The sequence below is a fragment of the Plodia interpunctella genome, chromosome 25 (assembly GCF_027563975.2).
Source record: "Plodia interpunctella isolate USDA-ARS_2022_Savannah chromosome 25, ilPloInte3.2, whole genome shotgun sequence".
NCBI classification, from domain to species: Eukaryota; Metazoa; Arthropoda; class Insecta; order Lepidoptera; family Pyralidae; genus Plodia; species Plodia interpunctella.
In genome coordinates this window covers 1,765,089-1,783,464 of record NC_071318.1, presented here as the reverse complement: position 1 = coordinate 1,783,464, position 18,376 = coordinate 1,765,089, and the positions used below count along the sequence as shown (strand labels likewise).

Below are 18,376 nucleotides of genomic sequence, written 5' to 3'. Positions count from 1 at the left end.
ATTAAGTTTTTTTTTTTAATTTAATTTGATTTAACTTTAATGTAAAATAAAACTTTATTGTATCAAAAATAAATTAGCCTTACATGATTAATTACATTCCCACATTATGATGATGCCCATCATCTATAATTTATAATATATAATAATTAGATACATAAGTAAGTTTATAATAATTTTTAAATACATAACGTTTACAAAAAGCAAAAATTATTATCTCACTTTGTGTGGTCAGTATTAGCATGGTAGTTTCCTGTTTCTCCCTGTGTAATGTTAACTGATCTGTTACTTCCTTTTTGACATATCCTGCCCAACACACTTCATTCATATCTTCTTTCCCCGTAAAACACCATAAAAAGTAATAAAAACTATAAAATTTAATGAACAACCTCACTTTCCTCAACAATTAACATACTACCGAGCAGCGAATCGAGACTAATAAACTCGATGATTATTTACACAAATTAAAATGATTTGACTCGCCTGTCGAGGAAAATGCTCGTAAGAAAGTCTGTAAGGTTTTTTATTACAGTAATATTATAAATGCGAAAGTTTATAAAGATGTATACACATGAGTGTATGTTTGTTACTCTTATGAAATTGTTATGAAATTTGATACACGGGTAGAATATTACCTAGAATAACACATAGGGTGCGTTTTATCCCGAAATTCCCACGGGAGCGAAGCCTCGGGGCGCAGCTATTTTATCTTTAAAAGTGTATATGCTAAGGCTAAACCTCGATATGATTTAAGTACTTCAGAATGTATAGGTTTGAACTAATATTTGATTAATATTAAAAAAAAAAATCAACCTCGCAATAAAAAGCAAAATAAAGCTTATCGATCAAACATCTAGTAAGTAGGTACATATTATAACGGAATTCGTGAGTGGTGCCAAGGCATGCACTCAAGTTCACTGACCTTTAATCGATGCATTTCCCATGGTAACACTTTACAACAGTTCTATCAATGTATAGAGTAACGCAGTGTTGCTACGATTTACATACACATACACATTTATTTAGGCCCGCAAATCTATTTTAAAAAACACCTCACGTGTTTCTTAACTGATACCTACATGTTATTCTACTTTAAATTTATTTAATGATAAAATTTTGAGCTAGTATAAATTATTTAGTACCTTTTCGTTATTTGTATTAGATAGCATGAACCTCATTCATTGAATTATATTTGCATACCTAAATTCGGTAAAACATGAAGATTTAATCCATTTTAGCATCAATATGTATTGTATATGCAGTTTCATACTATTGTAAGTACGATACGCCCAATATAATATTTGTAAGTATTGCTTTGCATGTTAGTTATAAGTGAATATTAAGTGTTATGCTCGTCGATTAACATGTATATTAGACATAGTTTCTCAGTAAGTGAATATTGTATATTCTATTTGAGAAATAAATACTTAAAACCTAAAACCTATGTATGTATATGTACTCGTAGGTTGGCAAATATTCTTTGCCTTAGTAATTCTCAATTAAATTATTTATTTTGCGTTATCTATCGTCGCATGGCAGTCATTTGCTTGATAATCATGTAATAAAATATAATGGTGTTAAATACCTGAAAGTAATATTTTTCTATCACGCAACTATAAACTTAAGTTGAAAGGTCAAGAATGTTCTTATGTAATTAGTTCGATGGTTACCTCTGACTGGGAATTCATTCAATTCCACACATGCACATGCCATGTTTTACTACCGGCCGCCTGCTTAACGTCACCTTTGGGAATGCTGTTGTCCCTTATCTTAACTTTCTATCCATTAGTCATCTCGTGCGACATCCAAACTCTTGCTTCATTATATTAGTAGACCGATTTATCTCAAAGTACCAACGTAATAGGCGACATTATTTACATCGTAGGAGTAATTGTATAGTAAGTAGGGGTAAGGCCTAAGACGAGATGGTCGGATGAATATAGGAATATTGGAATATTGATGGCAGAGACAACGAAGACCAAAGACAAGGATACATGGAAAAAGAGTGTGGAGACTTTTGCCCAAAATAAACATGGACATGATGTAGCTACTTAAAAAATAATTCTATCTCGACGACATTGTAATTTTCCTCCAAAATGAATCTACTTAAAATAACCTAGTAAGTTACGTAAGTTCTCATTATGTTTCATATGATATTGTCATACAAAGTTTCACTAAGAGGCTATTATATAACTGTTTGGGCAGCCCTGTTGTCAATCAATCACCTTTCTTACAACCTTTCATATAACAAAGCATAGTCCTCTGCCACGCTTGTCTGTCTGTCGTAAACTTCATTCAATAGATAGCGTGTTTCCTGAGGAAGGTAGGTGTAGATTTTATTATGTTTTTAACCGAGCGAAGCCGGGACGGGCCTATAGTGACATAATAATAAAATTAGGTAGGTATACCTATATATATAGGTAATTAGGGTAAACTTCACGTCAAAGTTGGTGTGTCTATTAAATACATATCATTATTATGTAAGTATTTATAATTGTAAAAGACGAACCAACCGACCATGAGGTGATGCAGAGAGAAGATATTATTTTTGATAATGAAAGGAAAGCATTCCAAATTTTAATTAATAATAAAATAAATTACTATTAGGGTACTTTTTACTTCAAACTGGTACCTAGTTATCCCGAATTTCCGCTACTCTAAATATTTACGGTAATTTTCACCGATTGATGTAACGTCGAGTCCGGTACAAGATAACATCGCGAGGAAATCTAGGTGAATTTTTGAGCACTTCAATCACCACTCTTTCGAATTTCAACAAAGAAAAGAATCTTTAACCCAAATTTTAAAATAATATTTGTGTTGGGGTATAATGTAAAATTTTGTCAATGTGAGATTTGTAAGATTTTAGAATGGTTATTTTGAGAGACGGTAATGACGGTGATTAAAATGCTCAAAAATTCACCCATCTACAGTTGCACTTGCACTGACGAATATTTCTAGAATCTGAGTCACAATCTAAGAAGTGACGTTAATAATAAGTAGTAAATGACTGCAGTTTTTTTAATAGATGCTATTGTTTGATGGTCCTTGACTCTGTTACCCAGATTGTCATTAAAACTTTTTTGTAAGCTGTCATTGTTATTTTTTTCGTTTTAGTATAGAAAAAAAAAAGATTTTTACAAATAGGTATTTAAATTTTGACAATTCTAAATTTAAAATTCTATTGCATTTATGAAGTTCTCCCGTCGGATGCTCGACTGGTCATACATACATCTTGTGCTAAGTTACCGTTTAGTAATTGTAGATAAGACTACAATCTAAATATAGTTAATATTTTTTTACATTAAACTACACTAAAATTGGGTATCGTGTCGTATCACAAGAAGTGAAGAGAACAATGGAAGGAACTCCACCGACAAGAGCCTCGCTCTTGATGATGATGATACAACTAAAAGAAGAAATAAAAATAACAAAGATAAGGCTTGTATGCGCCCAATATTTATCAAATTTATGCCAAACTCCACATATCAATATTTTATTTCGAATTACCTTTGAGAATAATTTATTGAACTCCAAACAGTTTCTGGGTCACCCAAAAACTGTTCCAAGGATAGTTTCTTTAAACATGTAAATTATACGAACGTATTGGGGACACGGGGTCGCCACGAAAGGGCGGGACAGCCCTTGATTGATGGTACCTATTAATAAGAAAAACTAATGATTTCTAAAGGGTTTCTTAATAAGGAAACTAACTTATATAGGATAATACATAATATATAATATGAAGTGCCCTGAAATTAAGGACAATGTTTTGATTGAATCTATTAATAAGAATTAATGAATCATAGAGGAGTTTTGATTCTAATTAAATGAAGTAGGTAGTAACAATAAATAAAACCCATATTATTCATGCTTAAGCAAGTTTCCTGGAAAATAAAATTTAAATTGCGGAAGAACAATTGATATGCCAGCTTCACGCCGCCGAACTCGGACACCTGCCGACGCGAATGCGTGAACATTGCGTAATTAGTATCAGTGCATTTATTTACCGCAATGAAATACCAGAAATGTGTACCGAATCCGCAGAAGATGACAGAAATGATATTGAACTTCTTTTGTTTAAGTCAACTAGTTTCCAAGTTGACGCCATTATCACTGCACTGTACATAGGTACAGTTACGTATCTACACTTGAGTATATTATTATTGCTAACACAGGTGTTAGATGTATTCAAGTCGCTCAATTGTTATGCATAATAAAACTTAAAACAAATTTTATTAAATAGAGGTCATGTTACCAAAATGTATTCTTAGTTACCAAATTCATTCTCCATATACTTATTCAAGGCTATATTTTGCAAAATTTGACCACGTATTTGAATTTTATTTAGATTGACATAATTATAATTACTTAATTAAAAAATATTATTAATATTAAAATAACACAATATAATGTTGTAATTAATTAACTGACTTTGAAAAAAGGTAAGTTCTGTTTGGCTTAACTTTTAATTTGTACGTACCGTCGTAACGTTCTTTTGCCTGCTAATATTAAGAATTTTACTAGGTATATCAAGTCGAGAATTTACGTAGATTGTTACATTTTTTTCTTTTTACTGTAAATCGTTCAGCCAATCCTTTATATATATATATCAATCTGAAAGTCCTGAAAGTTCACATTTAAAGGACCTTATTGATCTTACTTCTTACAGCATTTCCTTTCTCGTTCAAACGCATAGCTCTGTCTCTTTCTATTATTGTTATGACATCAAAGTCATGAGTCAAATTCCGCAAGTTTTTTTAAGCAATTCGATAATGTATATTTATTTGTGTAGGTTTGAGGAAAACTTAAAAGAGGTTGGTTATATTGTTCGCTTGTGTATTTATCTTAAAAGTACAAATAAATATTTAATAAATGCCATTAAAAAAAGTTTAGTGAAGTTTTAAATTTTCAGTTAAAATATATAGGTACATTTTAATTAAATTGCATGATTTATGAAAGAATTAATTAATTAAGAATGTCCGTACAAATAAATACAAAATAATTAGCTATGAAAAACGCGAAGAACGCTAGTATGTTACTTTTCGCAAATTGTTTACCTACTTAATGAATAAATATTTACTACTTATATTTACTTATATAAAAACTTATTTTATTTTATTTCTTTATAAACTTTATGTAGTGGAATAATATATTTAGTTTAGACGTTTCTATAGATTCGCTGTAAGAAATACCTTTTCCGATAACTCCGCCTTAGCGCCAATTTTACGAATAATATAATAGGCCACAACTTACGTTTTTTCTGTAAATTCAATAGAGCGTTTTGCATTTTATGCAAATTTATTGCATGCTTGAGCCATGATAGTAAAACTTTTTATACGGGAGCAACACCTAACCTAAACCAACGCAAAAACTGATCCATACATTTTCCTCAAATTTATTTTCGAGATTTCGAGGTTCCGTCTATAAAAAGTTTGAGAACCGCTGGTCTAAGTAGTCGCTTTGCAAAAAACACACATATAGATTATCATGTCATATAGATTATATTTCATAAGGTTTTTTTAAATCTTATTTTAGTCTTAAATTAAATCGATTATAATTATGTGTCGGGTAGAATCTTGGAATTCAATTTTGATATCTTCAACCGATTGAGCTGAAACTTTGTACACACGTTTAGTTTAGATAGCAATGCATTACTATGATAAGCATGATCTTATGGTGGCGCATCCAGGAACCGCTCCAGACGTGGGAACTCCTCAAAGGTATACTGCGCGGACATGATTTTTTGTCACACTTTGTATGCAATAAGATCTCTGACAACAATAAAAGCTTGTATTAAATACAAAATAATACAATACAAAAATGTAATTTTTGACAATGACATTTTCGTACATGACTTGTTTCAAAAATATAGCCCACGATATAATATTCATTTGTTTTTCCTTGTTTACAGATTACACCACAATGTTACCACGGAAAAGAAGCACTTATGTGCTGTTCGCTGTTATCTTGCTGATACGTTACTCTGAGCAACACGGATCAGGGGCGCCATCGGCGGTGAGTTAAATAAAAATGTACCTAATTTAAAATCAATTATTTTTTTGTTTGTCTGATAATGGTTAGCTGGGAATGATTTTAGCGTTAAGTTCGCCATTTGTTTATAAGGTACGTTTTTACTTGGAACAATAAAGTGTAATAAATAAATCTGGGGCACGGGAGTGCCCCCGCAAGTCGAGCAAAAAAGAAGGCACCATCCTTTTCTCGAAGCAATTCAGGCCAATTTCGAACCCCAATAACTTCGTTGTGGATTAAACAGGAAGCCTGCATTTTCAGTAATTAAGCAGGTATTGTATATTTACTATACTGGTTCAAATTTCATTCAATTTGAACCAGTATAGTAAAATAATTTTAACTTGTTAAAGTTTCTTGATTTTGTCACTCACTCACTCACTCTATTTATTTAAAACCTAAAAGATTTTTAATATTGATATGATAATAACTTGCCTAATAACTTAAAGACAGAAGGTAGGTAGGTCCCTTAAGTAGGGACTAAATAAATTCGACTTGGTAACATGGATCTCACAACTTTTTATGGTAGAAAAACTGAGCTGCGAGACTTGGGTTTTTTACAGCATGTTTTTGATGGCATAAATTTATACTGAATGGGTTAATATTCATTCGATAAACAAGATGTGGATATTTGTACACCCATCTAACTTATTTGTGGACGTCTGGTCTGACCCGATGAGTCTGATGGCGTGGGGTTCCGCCCTCGAATATGACCACTCTATATTCCTCCTATGGATGTCGTACGAGGCGATCTCGTGCGAAGCCGGGCCGTGTCGATAGATACTTATAACAATTTTGCCATGTCTCGCTATCAGTAGCGAGACACCCTTATTAATATTTATTCGGCTTCGCACGGGTAAAACTATAAAAAGTACGTATAGAAAGTACGTATAAAAAGTACTCCTGAACGTTTCGCCTATCTCTGTGCCAAATTTCATCAAAATCGGCCCAGTGCGTTTCTGAGTTTATTCATTACAAAACAAAAATACTAATCTTTTCTCTTTATAATATTAGTATGGAGATACTAACATACTATCCATACTCGATAGTATATGGTAGGTAATATAACATTCTTACCGTGTTTTACGTACTTACATAAATTATTAATTCACAGGCCTGCATTGACCAGCTCCCGCGGCACTCGACCATCCAACCCCAGTCCACGATTCCTCCATACATTATAGTGACGTCATCATCTCAAGTCAGACAAGGAGATGTGCTCAATATAACTATTGGTAGCCCTGCCGGCGCGCCCGTCCCTATTGGAGGATTCATACTGCAGGCGAGACAAATTCAGGTTGGTCAGTTTTCATGTTCAGATTCAAAACTCTGTCCAAAACTTAAACTGTGCCTTGTTTAAGTGGTGGCCTGGCAGTAAAAAAAAAAGCAAAATTTCAGATATCAAACTTTTATGCCGCCAATTTTTTGTATTGTTGTTGAGTTGATTGTTTGATAGCAAAATATATAATTTTCTGTAAGTTTTGTTCTTATCTATAGTCTAGTTACCTGGGCAAGTGTTAGTGAATACTCGTGAGTATATAGGCACCCTTAAAGTAAAAAAAAACTTTATTGAACTTAGGATTATATACACATCAATTATTGACGTCAAAAATCCAAAGCTCAGTCTTCTCCTTTATTTGATCTATGTAAGGCTTTATTTGCTTTCAGCTTCAATTTTTCCTTCAATTAACCTTTAAAGTTCCTGCGCGCCCCAATCGTATTGCGATTCTATTGTTATTCAATTGTTTTATCTTCAGAATGAAATGAAATGTCGTACAAGGTAGCCAAACATCTTAACTACTTACAGTTTATAATAATAGAGATAACGGTTATTCATGCCGCTGCCCATAACTGCCTGCAGAAAGAAAGAAAAAGAAAGATAAGTGTTACAGTCAACAGCGCACCAAGTTATCCTGCATGAACCTCTATGACGCGGCGATAGAGACGAGCTTGCAATGAATTTGGGTAGGTTGATGTGCTGTTGACTGTACAGGTTTATATTTCCCTCCATCATCGATTAAAATATCCTTCAAATTTTAGTAGCTATATTATTTCGAAGACAATACATTTTTACTAGGCATTGTTTACGTGAAGCCTAATCTTTTTAATTCTTTCTTTCATTCATTTATTCAATGAATGAATGAATGACTCTTTCTAATCATAGTCCAGAATAAATATGACTCAATGTGAAACACGGTAAACAAACTCAGCATCTTGAACATGACTAATAGGGAAGAATAGTAATTTTTTTTATTTAATAACCAACGTAATAGTTAACTCACGTTCTGAAAATTTATAGTTGGTACATGCCTTGAATGAAACTTAATAACCGTTCCTAAATACATAAGAAATGTTTTTAGCACTTTTCCTTATAAAAATCCTTCAATCAATCTCAAGTTTCTTCCGTTCTTTTTGACATCGTTTTTGCATTACAATCATCAGTTTTTGTACGCGCATTTGGCTGCAATTTCCGGAGGTTAAACTATTTATATAGTAGCGAAACACAAAAGTAATTAGTACTTACTTACTTTTTAGAAACCTGAATGATAAATTTGTATGTTATTGACAGAGCAAAGCGAAACGCAAAAAGCAAGTAGGTACACGCAAAGAAAAACCTTTTTTTAAGGATAAGAGATTTTCTTCGATTTCTTCTTTTGATTTACTCGGAAGCATATTATTTTCATATTTTCCAGATTCCAGGCTTATTTTGAACTAATGTAATATCTTATTATTAAAGTATTGACATGTTATCAACTTAGAATCCGGCTCGAGTCCCAAATTTTATCATTCCATTATTATTTTCAAAATGTAATCAACTAATTCTCACCTTTGCAGAACCCAGACGCCATAGTCGGCCGGTTTCTGAAAGTGCCTGACCCTGAAGCGACACACCTGACAAGCTGCAGTAGCACCAACGACACCGTGACTCACTCCTCGCCTGAAGATAAACCAGCGATGACCTTCCAATGGCAGGCGCCAACTGATTTCTTAGGAGGCGTTGAATTTAGGTAAATATGTCGTTCAGACTTGTACGACCCCTATGTGTTTCGTTTGAAATAATTATAGGGACAAAAAAGTTTTATTCGATTTATTTATCGATTTTGTACTTGTATATTTAGGTACTACAACCCAAGGATGTTTTAATTACAATTTTCATCATTTGTTTCTAGAGCCACCGTAGCCCAAACCTACTCGATGTTCTGGAAGAACGTGGAATCTCCATTAGTGGAGGTGGTCACTCCGGACACAGTAATCACGACCACACCGCCGCTCCCGACCACTACTGGCGCTGCACCGCCACCACCAGTCATCTTGGAGTCTAAGGTATCCAATTACACATATTTTTTTACAATTCTACTGAGAACAGTGGAGGGAAAAGATGTGTAATATAGACTTTGTAAATAGAATTCTTTGCAGATATGTAGATACTGTTGTTTTGTGCTTATAATCTAGGATGAAGGTATAATTATTATGATGATAATGTTAACAACTTATATGTCATCAATCACACGTCACAATTAGGTAGTGTAGGTAAGTAGGTAGGTGTAGGTAGTATCCAATGACAAGTGCGAAAGATGATCTCATCACCTTAGATCTCTTAACCTTTTTTTTTGCAATAAAAGTTGTTTTACAACCGCCAACAGATAAGTGTCTACGACATTCACAAATAAGCAACTTGGAAATCGACAAAAACTCACCAATAACATTTTTTCTCCGACTTCTTACAGCCGAAACCGGCGACCCAGAAACTAGACGTGATCTACCAAGGCTGTGACGACAACAAGCTCTGCTTTGGCATTCCCGACAATTGTATCCCTAAAGGCAATTGCGACGCCATTGTTGCTGTGTTTGTCGCTGGCGACATCTACACTTTTGAACTACAAGCCGCGAAAAACCCGAAATACGTTTCAACTGGTCTGAGTATGGATAACAAAATGGGAGATGATAGCGCAGTTGAATGCGTCAGAAATGATAATGGAAGAGTATCTATATTCACTTCTTGGACTTATCCTAAGGAAGAGCCTTATGTAAGGAGGTCTGACTCGCCACAAGACATAGTACAGTTGCTAGAATCTTCCGTAATTGATGGGAAACTGTACTGTAAGTTCAGAAGGGATACGGTGTCTGTGGTGAAAGGACAGACATTTGACTTGGCGAATAATAAGTACAATTTGATGATCGTCGCTGGTGATAGTATGAAAGGTAGGATATTGATTTTAAAGTAAGTAGGTACATAATTATGTAGCCCAAACTACATAACCTCTACGACTATGCTCATATCAATTATGGGTTTTCTTTTAGAATCTTCGTATCTGAGTTTAAAACCTAAGTACAAAGCAAAATGAACTACTTACTATACAATCAACTCAATATTCGCACTAGTTAGGTTAATAGAATACCAACCTGCCATTAATAACTGTTCAAAAGACAAAATAATTAAGAGCCTATACATAACCTTGCATGAAAAGAAGCCCCCTGTCACATATGTCTATTTGCATGCGATAAAATCCTAAACTACCGGACGGATTTTTGTACGGCTTTCACCAATAGATAGTGTGATTCCTGAGGAAGGTTTAGGTGTATAATTTATGATGGTATTACCCGAGCGAAGCCCTAGTTTAAAACTGAAAATATTTTCAGATGCGGATCGCGTGGGTTTCCACACATTGGCATACCAGTCCACCGGTGAACCTTTAGCATTGTCCACTGTTGGGACAGCTGCGGCCAGCTCCAAGCTGCTGCTGAAGCTCCACGGCTCCTTCATGATAGCTGCTTGGCTGGGAACAGCTTCTCTGGGAATCCTTCTGGCTAGGTATACTTCTTTCTTTTCGAGTTTATTGCTGACACTGACGACCTCGGTGGCGCAGTTGTAAAGTGCTTGCCTCTGAACCGAGGAGTGGATTCGATCCCCGGTCGGGTCATAATTTTTTATGGATATGTTAAGATAAGGATTAGGATATTATGAAAAAATGTTTCCTAAGATAACATATATTATGATTAAATATAAATATACAATTGTAGAACCACTAAATTAACCCAAAATCAAAACTAAAGTATAAATATCAAATTAATTTTAAAAAAATATGCAGTTATTTTTTTATTAATTGATTGATCGGTTGATTGCAGATACTTCAGACAAGTGTGGGTCGGCAAGCAGCTTGGCGGCAAAGACATATGGTTCGCTGTAAGTTGGGATGCCTTGTTTTTATTGGATTAGATGTTGTCCGCGGTTTCGCTTACAAACTTTCACCCCCAAACTTTAGTGGTCAATTTTTTAAAACAAAGTAGGTATCCTATGTTGTCTTTAACTAAATATATCTTCATAAATTTTATCACAATCGGTTTAGACATGAAAACAAATTCAAATTCAAAATTCTTTATTCAATTTAGGATGAATACATAGTGATGTATGGTGGAAGTCGGCAGTAGACTTCCAAAGCGCAGGAGAAGAAGAAGCGGCGCAACAAACTTCACCGCAGCCTTTTCTCCAAGGACGTCAATTAACAAATATAGGTCTTATAAGTATATATATTTAAAAAAGCGTGACAAACAGATACCTAGCTAGGTACCTTTTTGACACTTTTTACATAAATACATTTATGTAAAAAGTGTCAATGAAAGCGTTTCTGAAGAAATTATTTGATATTGACTTATTTTTTTCCATTCCAGTACCACAGAATCTTGATGGTAGCGACATGGCTGCTCACCGTGTGTGGGTTTATCCTGATCCTGATTGAGGTCGGCGGGTGGTCCACCACTGGAGACAACCCACACGCTATTACTGGGATAGTTACTGTCGTGCTCTGCTTTATACAACCCATTGGTGAGTAGACCTCATCAGAGGGCGAAGTGCGGGTTTAGGTACATTTCATTTCTCACTATCGAATAGATTCGAAGAGAGCGCAGAATTGAACCAATCACAATGCAGTGTGGTTGTCGTTGCGTCACAATGGCGCAATGTGATTGGTTCGCTGTGCCAGGGACATGATACCGATATTTTCAAAATACCGATACTTTGAAGAAAATATTGATAACGGAATCTATAACTGAAGTAAAGTACCTACCAATATTTGTATCGCTATTATCTGTACTGGTATAAAATAAGGTAGATCGATAATATTATCGATACCTAGGCTGCGAGGCGACGTCGCTAGATCGCATCGCACGTCACTGGGTCTCACTTCGTATCGACTCGATAGTGACAATGTAGGTAAATAGCAAGCCCGCACTAAACCCTACATCAATATTCAATGTTGAGTCAATTACTGTGAATTTTACTTATTTTCTTATTATAATTTTTTTAATATGTTATCTAATACATAAGTGTAACATTACATTACGCCCTATATATCAAAAAATTATTATTTCTTTTTTAGTCGTACATATAAGCAAAAGTCAATTTCTTATTGATTTGTATGGCAAAGGCACTATGTATTTTTCTTGTATATCTCATTATTATGTCAATTTACTCTCTCTCCCTATATCCCTTAGTCTGATGTCTCTCAACATAATATTATATTCTTTGACTACCTTTATAATCTTACTTATATATGTATTTCCATATACTCGATGTTTTGTACGTATAATTTATACAGCAATCGCAATGTCTAGCCACTTTTCATACTACTCATACATCTCAAAACTGCCTGGAGTTTTTAATCCGCCGTTGAATTTTCTTACTCACAAACTTAATCAATATTGTTCTTATAACAATAATTATATTCACGCGATATACTTAAGTTTATGATGTACAACAAATACTTTAAAGTTGGTCTCTACAATCCAGGCACTTTAGGCACTCACCATGATGAATTAATATTGGCAGCTACTCAACATCAAATTGACATTCTTGCAATAAATGAAACGTGGTTACACATTGATGATAATAGTAAGGCTCCTATTATCCCAGGTTATACGCTTCGCAGTGTCCCTCGTCCTAAAAATATATGTAATGGTGTGGGTGGTGGCCTTGCTTTCTATATCCGTAAGGGAATATATGTTAGGAATTGTGATTTTCCTGCATGTCCTCAAGTAGAACAAATGTGGATAAAATTGAATATCAAAGGTAAAAAGGTAGTTATGGGCACTGCCTATAGACCACCTCGGTCCAATTATGGGGTGTTCTTAGAGGCTTTAACAGAATCGCTTCAGTATTTCGTAAATTATGATAACATTATCCTCCTCGGGGACTTTAACATAAACCTTTTGGATAAAACATCTCCTGAATCTGCAAAATTGTTAGAATTATTTGAGCTTCTCAATCTAGAACAAGTTGTGAAATCACCAACCCATTTTACCGATCATAGTGCCACTCTTATTGACGTCATCTGCACTGACGCTCGAGTTAGAGATGTGACAATTGACGTTATTGGCAGCAAATTGAGCAACCATGCTCTGATAACATGTGAATTAAATTTTAAAAAAGATAAACCATGTCCCAAACATATTTCCTATAGACCTATAAAAGACATAGATACTACCTTATTTGAACAAGACTTGAAACTTGTTCCTTGGGATTCTATTAAAGATGCAGATAACGTTAATGAGATGGTATCTACTTTCAATAACACTATACTTCAACTATTTGATAAACATGCACCATTAAAATCAATTGTTATTAGAGATCGTTATTATCCTTGGATAACCGACAATATAAAGTTAATGTTTAAACTTAGAAATGAAGCCCACAAAAGATATTATAAAACTAGGAAAGATAACCATCTTGAATATTACAAAAAACTAAGAAACTATGTGACTTCTGCTATTGAAAGGGAAAAAAAAGCATATTTTGAGTTTTATATCAACAAGAACCTAGATAATCCTAAAATTTTGTGGAAAAACCTTAAATCCAATGTCTTGCCACCCAAACATGAAAACGATTTACCCAATCACATTTCCTCTCCTGAAGAAATAAACAAACACTTTCTTAACCCCTCTCCTAATATTGTTTTGCATCCATCGAATCCATCGTCTTATAATAACATACCTAAAACAGACGCTACTTTCAAACTTAAATCTGTTAGTTCTGAAATCATCTCTCAAATAGTACATAATCTTAAATCAAATGCTCAAGGAGTTGATCAGATTTCCCTACACATGATCTTATTAACCCTACCCTATTCTCTTGAATCTATTACCCTCATCATCAATGAATCTATATCTACTTCTATCTTTCCGGATACCTGGAAAACTGCAATTGTCAGACCTCTACCAAAAAATTCAAACCCTCTCACCGTAAATGATCTTCGCCCAATAAGTATCCTTTCAATTCTTTCTAAAATACTAGAAAAGGTAGTGCATTTACAATTAACTGAATTTCTGGAGACCAATCAAATTCTCCCAGAAGCACAGTCAGGATTCAGAAAGAAACATAGTACAGCCACAGCCTTGCTCGACGTTACGAGTAATATCTTAGAAGCCCAAGATAATGGAATGGGCACTTTTCTTGTTCTTCTTGACTTTTCTCGTGCCTTTGATAGTATTGATATACCTCTCTTACTTCACAAGCTATCTTCTTATGGTTTCGAAGCGTCTACTCTCGAGTGGTTTCGAAGCTACCTGTGTGACCGTACTCAATTTGTCAAAATCTACAAAAGTAACGGATCTCCCATGGTTTCGTCTTCATCCCCAGTAAAAAGGGGAGTCCCGCAAGGCTCCATCCTTGGACCTGTGTTGTTCATTCTTTACATGTCAGACATATCTTACTCTATAAAACATGCTAAATTTCATATGTATGCTGACGATCTTCAATTATATATATCATGCAAACCAGATAGTGTTAATTCAGCCGTTTCAAAATTAAACAATGATCTTGACCGGTTGAACCAATGGTCTAAACTGAATTTCCTCCACTTAAACCCAAATAAATCCAAGTATATGATACTAGGCACTCAGCACCAATTAAATGAAATTCAATCTCAATCGCCACAATTATACATAAATGGACAGTCTATTACTTCTACTTCAGAAGCTCGTAATCTAGGTCTGTTGATGGACTCTGAACTTCGTTTTCATTCATACATAGTAGAAATTTCCCGTAACTGCTTTTACCGTTTAAAACTTTTATACAAAATAAGAGATTATCTTTGCCTTAAACTTCGTATAAATCTTACTGAATCATTAATTTTGTCAAAATTTAATTACGTTGACTCTGTTTATGGACCGCGACTTTTAGCAAAAACTAAGGCACTCATTCAAAAAGTTCAAAATGCTTGTGCAAGATATTGCTTTAACATTCCACCACGACAACATGTATCACCCTTCATCAATTCTGCAAAAATGCTAAACATGTCGTCACGCCGCTACATCCATCTATCTACTCTCCTCTTTGGAATTGTTAAATATCGTAAACCCCCATATTTATTAGAAAAGCTAAACTGGTCTTCTAGATCTCGTCTTGGCCTTCTCATTGTTCAGAGTCACAAATTAACAGCTTTTAAAGGTAGTTTCAAGTATGCCGCAGCCAAAATCTGGAACAATTTACCTCCCCCTCTTCGTAATTTGTCATCTGTCATAATATTCCGTAAACGCATCAAAGAGTTTACTTTATTGCGGCAAATTGAGGGCAATACATTGAATTATTTTTAGGTTCATATTTATACTTTATATATATATATATATTCCATAGCTTCCATGTAATTTATCCTTATTCCTTTTTTTACATTTTTTCCTAAGTCATATGTTTAATCATATTGTTTGCTGTTGTTTGTTTCTGTTTCCGTACATATTAACTTGTTTATTTTGCCACCATACCTACTTTTGTACTTGGTTCCAGCTGAAAATCAGCGCCTTGGCTTGATACCTTGGCACCATGCTGAGCTGGTCGCCATTTCGGCTTACATATTTTATTCGATTTATATTTGTTACTCTTTTGTATGTTTGGATTTTATGTGTTTGCCGAATAAATGATTTCTTTCTTTCTTTCTTTCTTTCTTTCTATAAGTAGGTAGTAAAGTATAAAACAAGTCACACTCACCGCCAGCAGAGTGAATTGGCTACTTAGCTGGATAAATAAAATATATAAAAGTATTTAAATAACCAAACACAATAATTAAATGTCACTTTAATTGATCAGTTTTTATTAATTCAACATTTTACAATTTTTTTGTTAATATGTATTTGTTAGTATATTTTATTTGTTTTTGACATTAGAAAAAAGTAATACTCATGATTTTGACTTGGAAAGTAGGCAGTTCCATCCATAACTTGTGATGAAATCCTCAAAAAACGAGTTTTTGAGCGTATTGCGTTGAAGAGCATATTAAATGTTCAAATATTAACGCTTTGAATATTATTTTGTCAATATGCCTAATTGGAGTGGTCCTATTCTAGGGCCAAAATTAAAAACTTAATTGTCAAACCTCAATTCGAAGATGGCACCCCATGATGATGATGATATTCTAGGTCGGAACCACACACTAAGTATCGTGCGTAACGTTAATTAAAGTGCTTTACCCCAGGTGCATACTTCAGGCCACACCCGGGCACCAAGAAGCGGCCGTGCTTCAACTGGCTGCACTGGCTGGCCGGCAACGCCGCGCATATCTTGGGAAGTGAGTGCCATGCAATCCTAAATCTATACTACATGTATCTATATTATAAAGAGGTAAGCGTTCGTGAGTTTGTATGTTTGAGGCGGATAATCTCCGAAACTACCGAACCGATTTCAAAAATTCTTTCATCATTAGAAAGGTCCATTATCCAAGATTGCTATAGGCTATAATTTATCTCGTAATTCCCACGGGAGCAGAGCCACGGGCAACATCTAGCAATATTATAAATGCCAAGTAAGTTTGTTAACTCTTCACGCATTATTTACTCAATCAATCTTCATGGAATTTTGCACACATGTAATTTTAAGTATGGAGAATGAGATAGGGTGACTTTCATCCCGAAAAATTACCGCGGGCGAAGCCGCGAGCAAAAGATAGTAGATTACTATTGTATATAGGGTGTAAGGGCTTTATTCATCACCATTTTAATGTTTCACTATATAAATTATATTAACGGGACTAGCACGAAGCTTTTTTATTTAATGTCGCTGACGAATGCAGGGACTAAATAAATTAATCGAATTAGTATTACATGGATCTCACAAATGTTTACGGTAGAAAAACTGAGCTACGAGTTGCCAAAGTTTAATAAATAATTATGAATTCTAATTTATTACTATTTCCCAATAGAGAAATTACCAACACAATATGATATCTACAACATTATATATCAATTCGTATATAATTATTAAATTTGATATCTCACGGGAGCGAAGCCCCGGGGTTCATTACTCTATACTTATTTGAATATTTTTTTGACATCAATAAGTGATGTATACCTCACATTCAAAGTTGAATAAATAATTATGAATTCTAATTTATTGTTTACTTAACATTTCTCAGTTGCAACAATTTTCCTGGCGGTGTACCTGCAGAAAGCGGAGCTGCCACCCTGGAGCGTGTACATCCTGGCCGCATTTGTAGTTTTCCACGTCGTTATGCACTTGGTCCTCTCTGTAAGTTCATATTTCCTCCTTGTCGCGTTCATGACAATGCTGAAGCTTGATAGTCTCAAGGGCTTAAAACAAGAAGGTAGATTAGGAGCAAATTGGCTGTGACAGCCGGGCGCACGAGTGATCCTATAAGGGTTCCATTTTTTCATTTTTGTACAGAACCCTAAAAATTATATTTTATAACCTACAAACTTACTTTTGATTGCATTTTCCTTTCAGTTGACAGTGTGCGTGTCAGACGGCCGCATCAGTAACGGCCGAGTGAACGCGTTCCCCATGAAAGACATGCTCGGACAGACGCGGCAGACGACGCAAATCGATAATACTGACTCTTCGGTAAATATATTATGTATCTCTATTTGTGGCGTGTGCTTCCGACTTAGTATAGGACCACTGCATATGCATCCGTGGATGTCGTACGAGGCGACTAAGGGACACAGCCAAGCGGCTGATAGCCAACAATAGAATTTCCAAGGAAAGTTGATGGCAGGCAGCCGGTAGTAGAATCACAGCCGAATCATCAATATCGATGTTATTTTTTCTACTCCGATCGTAGGTGGCGCGCGGTGATGAGAGAGAGAGTATCTATATGTATTCTGGGCAAATAATGTACTTAAGTATTATAACAATGTTTTTTATTATGATGGTCTAGGGTTTTTTCTCTCGCCTCAAATTAGCATCTTTATTTCATTCTTTCTCGAGTGTTTTAATTACTATGTTTTCCTACACCGGAAGCTCGTAGTCAGATTACCTATAGTACTATGTACCTATAGGTAGAGTAAGATTTGAACCTGGGACCTTTCGATCTCAGGCGGACGGTCTTTAGCCATCGCGTATAGCCAT

At 34.7% G+C, this 18,376-nt stretch overlaps 1 protein-coding gene across 1 annotated transcript in view; it reads left to right on the top strand.

Moving 5' to 3' along the window:
- The window catches only part of LOC128680972 (uncharacterized protein), a 34,687-nt gene that overhangs the window by 14,433 nt on the left and 1,878 nt on the right, over positions 1 to 18,376 (top strand). Inside the window, exons 2-12 of the mRNA XM_053764503.1 lie at positions 5,912 to 6,015; positions 7,142 to 7,324; positions 8,863 to 9,035; positions 9,198 to 9,351; positions 9,756 to 10,230; positions 10,669 to 10,840; positions 11,155 to 11,212; positions 11,698 to 11,851; positions 16,488 to 16,580; positions 17,424 to 17,536; positions 17,753 to 17,869. Of these exons, the coding sequence (XP_053620478.1) occupies positions 5,923 to 6,015; positions 7,142 to 7,324; positions 8,863 to 9,035; positions 9,198 to 9,351; positions 9,756 to 10,230; positions 10,669 to 10,840; positions 11,155 to 11,212; positions 11,698 to 11,851; positions 16,488 to 16,580; positions 17,424 to 17,536; positions 17,753 to 17,869 (1,785 nt within the window). The 5' untranslated portion in view covers positions 5,912 to 5,922. The remainder of the gene's footprint in view (positions 1 to 5,911; positions 6,016 to 7,141; positions 7,325 to 8,862; positions 9,036 to 9,197; positions 9,352 to 9,755; positions 10,231 to 10,668; positions 10,841 to 11,154; positions 11,213 to 11,697; positions 11,852 to 16,487; positions 16,581 to 17,423; positions 17,537 to 17,752; positions 17,870 to 18,376) is intronic.